This window comes from Petromyzon marinus, chromosome 85 (genome assembly GCF_048934315.1).
Source record: "Petromyzon marinus isolate PM22_M1 ecotype Great Lakes invasive population chromosome 85, UKy_Petmar_22M1.pri1.0, whole genome shotgun sequence".
NCBI lineage: Eukaryota > Metazoa > Chordata > Hyperoartia > Petromyzontiformes > Petromyzontidae > Petromyzon > Petromyzon marinus.
In genome coordinates, this window is record NC_133750.1 from 6540740 (window position 1) to 6548694 (window position 7955).

At 49.4% G+C, this 7955-nt stretch overlaps 1 protein-coding gene across 1 annotated transcript in view; it reads right to left on the reverse strand.

Moving 5' to 3' along the window:
* Nucleotides 1–1211: 1211 nt before the first annotated feature.
* LOC142907942 (adhesion G protein-coupled receptor L3-like) overlaps nt 1212–7955 on the reverse strand; it is a 15705-nt gene continuing 8961 nt past the window's right edge. The window contains exons 2-6 of the mRNA XM_076057955.1: nt 7861–7955; nt 6002–6120; nt 4504–4570; nt 3448–3539; nt 1212–1332 (exon numbers count right to left, since the gene is read on the reverse strand). The exon at nt 7861–7955 is cut by the window's right edge and continues 7 nt beyond it. Of these exons, the coding sequence (XP_075914070.1) occupies nt 1212–1332; nt 3448–3539; nt 4504–4570; nt 6002–6120; nt 7861–7902 (441 nt within the window). The 5' untranslated portion in view covers nt 7903–7955. The remainder of the gene's footprint in view (nt 1333–3447; nt 3540–4503; nt 4571–6001; nt 6121–7860) is intronic.

Genomic DNA, 7955 nt, shown 5'->3' on the forward strand with positions numbered 1-7955 from the left:
AACCCACCCAATCACTCACCCACTCACTCACTTACCCACCCACCCACTCACCCACTCACCCACTCACTCACTCACTCACCCACCCACCCACTCACTCACTTACCCACCCACCCACCCACTCACCCACCCACCCACTCACCCACCCACTCACCCACCCACCCACCCACTCACCCACCCACCCACCCACTCACTCACCCACCCACTCACCCACTCATCCACCCACTCACCCACCCACTCACCCACTCACCCACCCACTCACTCACCCACCCACCCACCCACTCACTCACCCACCCACTCACCCACTCATCCACCCACGCACCCACCCACTCACCCACTCACCCACCCAACCACCCACCCACCCACCCACTCACCCACCCACTCACCCACCCACCCACTCACCCACCCACCCACCCACTCACCCACCCACCCACCCACTCACTCACCCACCCACTCACCCACTCATCCACCCACTCACCCACCCACTCACCCACTCACCCACCCACTCACTCACCCACCCACCCACCCACTCACTCACCCACCCACTCACCCACTCATCCACCCACGCACCCACCCACTCACCCACTCACCCACCCAACCACCCACCCACCCACCCACTCACCCACCCACTCACCCACCCACCCACTCACCCACCCACCCACCCACTCACCCACCCACCCACCCACTCACCCACCCACCCACCCACTCACCCACTCACCCACCCACTCACCCACTCACCCACCCAACCACCCACCCACCCACCCACCTTCTTCTGCATGAGGCAGTGGAATGTGAAGATGAAGATGCCCTGGGCCGAGTTGAGGATGGTGAAGAGATAGGCGAGCGGCACTCACTCAGAGACTCACTCAGACACTCACTCAGACACTCACTCACTCAGACACTCACTCACTCAGACACTCACTCACTCACCCACTCACCCACTCACCCACCCACCCACCCACTCACTCACCCACCCACCCACTCACCCACTCACTCACCCACTCACCCACCCACCCACCCACTCACCCACTCACTCACCCACTCACCCACCCACTCACCCACTCACCCACTCACCCACCCACCCACCCACTCACCCACCCACCCACCCACTCACTCACCCACCCACCCACTCACTCACTTACCCACCCACTCACTCACCCACCCACCTACCCACTCACTCACCCACTCACCCACTCACCCACCCACCCACCCACTCACCCACCCACCCACTCACCCACCCACCCACCCACCTTCTTCTGCATGAGGCAGTGGAATGTGAAGATGAAGATGCCCTGGGCCGAGTTGAGGATGGTGAAGAGATAGGCGAGCGGCAGGCTGCCACGGTTCACAAACAGTAGGCCCAATGTCCAAGTTAGTCCAAGCAGGCAAAGTAGAGAAACACAGCCCAGAGTCCACGAGCTGGTGGGGGGAAGGTAGTGGGGGGAGGGGTAGTTAGTGGGGGGGTGAGTGGGGGGTTAGTTAGTGGGGAGGGGGTGTGGGGGGGGGGGGGGGGGTTAGTGGGCGGTTGGGTGAGTGAATAGTGTAGTAGTGTATAGTGTAGTGTATAGTGTAGTAGTGTATAGTGTAGTAGTGTATAGTGTAGTAGTGTATAGTGTAGTAGTGTATAGTGTAGTGTATAGTGTAGTAGTGTATAGTGTAGTAGTGTATAGTGTAGTAGTGTATAGTGTATAGTGTAGTAGTGTATAGTGTAGTAGTGTATAGTGTAGTGTATAGTGTAGTAGTGTATAGTGTAGTAGTGTAGTAGTGTATAGTGTAGTAGTGTATAGTGTAGTAGTGTATAGTGTAGTGTATAGTGTAGTAGTGTATAGTGTAGTGTATAGTGTAGTAGTGTATAGTGTAGTAGTGTATAGTGTAGTAGTGTATAGTGTAGTGTAGTGTATAGTGTAGTAGTGTATAGTGTAGTGTATAGTGTAGTGTATAGTGTAGTAGTGTGTAGTGTAGTAGTGTATAGTGTAGTAGTGTATAGTGTAGTAGTGTATAGTGTAGTAGTGTATAGTGTAGTGTAGTGTATAGTGTAGTAGTGTGTAGTGTAGTAGTGTATAGTGTAGTAGTGTATAGTGTAGTAGTGTATAGTGTAGTAGTGTATAGTGTAGTGTAGAGTGTAGTGTATAGTGTAGTAGTGTATAGTGTAGTAGTGTATAGTGTAGTAGTGTATAGTGTAGTAGTGTATAGTGTAGTAGTGTATAGTGTAGTAGTGTATAGTGTAGTGTATAGTGTAGTAGTGTATAGTGTAGTAGTGTATAGTGTAGTAGTGTATAGTGTAGTAGTGTATAGTGTAGTAGTGTATAGTGTAGTAGTGTATAGTGTAGTGTATAGTGTAGTAGTGTATAGTGTAGTAGTGTATAGTGTAGTAGTGTATAGTGTAGTAGTGTATAGTGTAGTAGTGTATAGTGTAGTGTAGTAGTGTAGTATAGTAGTGTATAGTGTAGTAGTGTATAGTGTAGTGTAGTAGTGTATAGTGTAGTAGTGTATAGTGTAGTAGTGTATAGTGTAGTGTAGTAGTGTAGTATAGTAGTGTATAGTGTAGTAGTGTATAGTGTAGTGTAGTAGTGTATAGTGTAGTAGTGTATAGTGTAGTAGTGTATAGTGTAGTAGTGTATAGTGTAGTGTAGTAGTGTATAGTGTAGTAGTGTATAGTGTAGTAGTGTATAGTGTAGTAGTGTATAGTGTAGTAGTGTATAGTGTAGTGTATAGTGTAGTAGTGTATAGTGTAGTAGTGTGTAGTGTAGTAGTGTGTAGTGTAGTAGTGTATAGTGTAGTGTATAGTGTAGTAGTGTATAGTGTAGTAGTGTATAGTGTAGTAGTGTATAGTGTAGTGTATAGTGTAGTAGTGTATAGTGTAGTATTGTATAGTGTACAGTAGTGTATAGTGTAGTGTACAGTGTAGTGTACAGTGTAGTGTGCAGTGTACAGTGCAGTGTACGGTGTAGTAGTGTATAGTGTAGTACTGTATAGTGTAGTGTATAGTGTAGTAGTGTATAGTGTAGTACTGTATAGTGTAGTGTATAGTGTAGTAGTGTATAGTGTAGTAGTGTATAGTGTAGTGTAGTAGTGTATAGTGTAGTGTATAGTGTAGTGTATAGTGTAGTAGTGTATAGTGTAGTAGTGTATAGTGTAGTAGTGTATAGTGTAGTGTATAGTGTAGTAGTGTATAGTGTAGTACTGTATAGTGTAGTGTATAGTGTAGTAGTGTATAGTGTAGTACTGTATAGTGTAGTGTACAGTGTAGTGTACAGTGTAGTGTACAGTGTAGTGTGCAGTGCGGTGTACAGTGCAGTGTGCGGTGTAGTAGTGTATAGGGTAGTACTGTATAGTGTAGTGTATAGTGTAGTGTACAGTGTAGTGTACAGTGCAGTGTACGGTGTAGTGTACAGTGTAGTGTACAGTGTAGTGTACAGTGCAGTGTACGGTGTAGTGTACAGTGCTCACCGGACGTTTCCCGTAGCCCCAGAAACTGGCTTCACATGTGACGAGTGGCGAACCATCTTGTAGAGAGTCAGCGAGAGGAAACCCACATTCACCTAGACTCGGGGAGACACGGGGAGACAGACACGGGGAGAGAGACACGGTGAGAGAGACACGGGGAGAGAGAGACACGGGGAGAGAGACACGGGGAGAGAGACACGGGGAGAGAGAGACACCGGGAGAGAGAGACGGGGAGAGAGTCAGCGAGAGGAAACCCACATTCACCTAGACTCGGGGAGAGAGACACGGGGAGACACGGGGAGACACGGGGAGAGAGAGACACCGGGAGAGAGACACGGGGAGAGAGACATCTTGTAGACAGTCAGCGAGAGGAAACCCACATTCACCTAGACTCGGGGAGAGAGACACGGGGAGAGAGAGACACCGGGAGAGAGACACGGGGAGAGAGACATGGGGAGAGAGACACGGGGAGAGAGACATGGGGAGAGAGACACGGGGAGAGAGACATCTTGTAGACAGTCAGCGAGAGGAAACCCACATTCACCTAGACTCGGGGAGAGAGACACGGGGAGACACGGGGAGACACGGGGAGAGACACGGGGAGACACGGGGAGAGAGACACGGGGAGAGAGAGAGACACGGGGAGACACGGGGAGAGAGACACGGGGAGAGAGACACGGGGAGAGAGAGACACGGGGAGACACGGGGAGACACGGGGAGACACGGGGAGAGAGACACGGGGAGACTCGGGGAGAGAGACACGGGGGGAGAGACACGGGGAGAGAGAGACACGGGGAGACACGGGGAGACACGGGGAGACACGGGGAGAGAGACACTGGGAGAGAGAGAGACACGGGGAGACACGGGGAGAGAGACACGGGGAGAGAGACACGGGGAGAGAGAGAGACAAGGGGAGACACGGGGAGACACGGGGAGAGAGACACGGGGAGAGAGACACGGGGAGAGACACGGGGAGAGACGGGGAGAGAGAGTGTACAGTGTAGTGTGCAGTGCAGTGTACAGTGTAGTGTACAGTGTAGTGTACAGTGTCTCTCTCACCGTGATGACGATGATGACCGGTGCCAGAAAACTCCAAATCACTCCGTTCTCATGGCTCAGCCAACATCTGAATCATCATCATCATCATCAGTATCATCATCAGTAGTAGTATCATCATCATCAGTAGTATCATCATCATCAGAATCATCATCAGTAGTAGTATCATCATCAGTAGTAGTATCATCATCATCAGTAGTATCATCATCAGTAGTAGTAGTATCATCATCATCATCAGTAGTAGTATCATCATCTTCAGTAGTAGTATCATCATCTTCAGTAGTAGTATCATCATCATCAGTAGTAGTATCATCATCAGTAGTAGTATCATCATCATCATCAGTAGTAGTATCATCATCATCATCATCATCAGTAGTAGTATCATCATCATCATCAGTAGTAGTAGTATCATCATCTTCAGTAGTAGTATCATCATCATCATCAGTAGTAGTATCATCATCATCATCAGTAGTAGTATCATCATCATCAGTAGTAGTAGTATCATCATCAGTAGAAGTATCATTATCATCAGTAGTATCATCATCATCAGTAGTAGTATCATCATCAGTAGTAGTATCATCATCATCATCAGTAGTAGTATCATCATCATCATCAGTAGTAGTATCATCATCATCATCAGTAGTAGTATCATCATCATCATCAGTAGTAGTATCATCATCATCAGTAGTAGTAGTATCATCATCAGTAGAAGTATCATCATCATCAGTAGTATCATCATCAGTAGAAGTATCATCATCATCAGTAGTATCATCATCAGTAGAAGTATCATCATCATCAGCAGCAGCAATTAGCATATTTGTACATCGTGTGCATCTCTCTGGGTGAGTAGGTGAGTGAGTGGGTGAGTGAGTGAGTGGGTGAGTGACTGAGTGACTGAGTGAGTGACTGAGTGCGTGAGTGAGTGACTGACTGAGTGACTGAGTGAGTGGGTGAGTGAGTGGGTGAGTGACTGAGTGAGTGACTGATTGAGTGAGTGACTGACTGAGTGACTGAGTGACTGACTGAGTGACTGAGTGAGTGAGTGGGTGAGTGACTGAGTGACTGAGTGAGTGACTGATTGAGTGAGTGACTGACTGAGTGACTGAGTGAGTGAGTGACTGACTGAGTGACTGAGTGAGTGAGTGGGTGAGTGAGTGGGTGAGTGACTGAGTGACTGAGTGAGTGACTGAGTGAGTGAGTGACTGAGTGAGTGAGTGAGTGACTGAGTGAGTGAGTGACTGAGTGAGTGAGTGACTAAGTGAGTGACTGAGTGAGTGACTGAGTGAGTGAATGAGTGACTGACTGAGTGACTGAGTGAGTGACTGAGTGAGTGAGTGTGTGACTGAGTGACTGACTGAGTGACTGACTGAGTGACTGAGTGAGTGACTGAGTGACTGAGTGAGTGACTGACTGACTGAGTGACTGAGTGAGTGACTAACTGAGTGAGTGAGTGACTGACTGAGTGTGTGAGTGAGTGACTGGTTGCCATGGTGATGCTCACGCGTGCTCAGTGCCGTATCCATGGTGACGTGAGGCTGCAGTTGCCGTGACGATGATGGCCGGCACTCCGTAGCCAATGGCGTAGAAGTATGGGCGACGTGAACGGGAACTCTCAAACACCTGCACCCCGCGGTTACCATGGTTACCACAAGGTCACCATGGTTACCACACGGTTTACCGTGGCAACAACAAGGTCACCACAAGGTCACCGTGGTAACAGCAAGGTCGCCATGGCGACAACAAGGTTACCATGGTTACCACAAGGTCACCATGGTTACCACACGGTTTACCGTGGCAACAACAAGGTCACCACAAGGTCACCGTGGTAACAGCAAGGTCGCCATGGCGACAACAAGGTTACCATGGTTACCACAAGGTCACCATGGTTACCACACGGTTTACCGTGGCAACAACAAGGTTACCACAAGGTCACCGTGGTAACAGCAAGGTCGCCATGGTGACAACAAGGTTACCATGGTTACCACAAGGTCACCATGGTTACCACACGGTTTACCGTGGCAACAACAAGGTTACCACAAGGTCACCGTGGTAACAGCAAGGTCGCCATGGCGACAACAAGGTTACCATGGTTACCACAAGGTCACCATGGTTACCACACGGTTTACCGTGGCAACAACAAGGTTACCACAAGGTCACCGTGGTAACAGCAAGGTCGCCATGGTGACAACAAGGTTACCATGGTCTACAACAAGGTTACCATGGCGGTTACCACGGCGACAACAAGGTTACCATGGTAACAAGGTTACCGTGGCAACTACAAGGTTGCCACGGTAACCATGGTTACAACAAGGTCACCATGGTTACCACACGGTTTACCGTGGCAACAACAAGGTTACCACAAGGTCACCGTGGTAACAGCAAGGTCGCCATGGCGACAACAAGGTTACCATGGTTACCACAAGGTCACCATGGTTACCGCACGGTTTACCGTGGCAACAACAAGGTCACCACAAGGTCACCGTGGTAACAGCAAGGTCGCCATGGCGACAACAAGGTTACCATGGTTACCACAAGGTCACCATGGTTACCACACGGTTTACCGTGGCAACAACAAGGTCACCACAAGGTCACCGTGGTAACAGCAAGGTCGCCATGGCGACAACAAGGTTACCATGGTTACCACAAGGTCACCATGGTTACCACACGGTTTACCGTGGCAACAACAAGGTTACCACAAGGTCACCGTGGTAACAGCAAGGTCGCCATGGTGACAGCAAGGTTACCATGGTTTACAACAAGGTTACCATGGCGACAACAAGGTTACCACGGTAACAAGGTTACCGTGGCAACTACAAGGTTGCCATGGTTACCATGGTTACCACAAGGTCACCATGGTTACCACACGGTTTACCGTGGCAACAACAAGGTTACCACAAGGTCACCGTGGTAACAGCAAGGTCGCCATGGCGACAACAAGGTTACCATGGTTTACAACAAGGTTACCATGGCGACGACAAGGTTAGCATGGTAACAAGGTTACCGTGGCAACTACAAGGTTGCCATGGTTACTACAAAGGTCACCATGGTTACCACACGGTTACCGTGGTAACAACAAGGTTACCACAAGGTCACCGTGGTAACAGCAAGGTCGCCATGGTGACAACAAGGTTACCATGGTTTACAACAAGGTTACCATGGCGACGACAAGGTTACCATGGTAACAAGGTTACCATGGCAACTACAAGGCTGCCATGGTAACCACGGTCACAACAAAGTTGCGGCGCGGTTGCCATGGTAACAACAAGGCCGCCATGGTAGTTGCCACAGCTACCATGGTAACTAGTCGCCACAGTTACCATGGTAACTATGGCAACCACGGTAACTATGGTAACTGTTTACCTGCACCAGCATGACGTAGAGCTGAACGCCTTCCAGCAGCATCCAAAGGAAGGCAGCGAGGAAGAAAAAGTGGAGCAGGCCAGCCACCAGCGCAC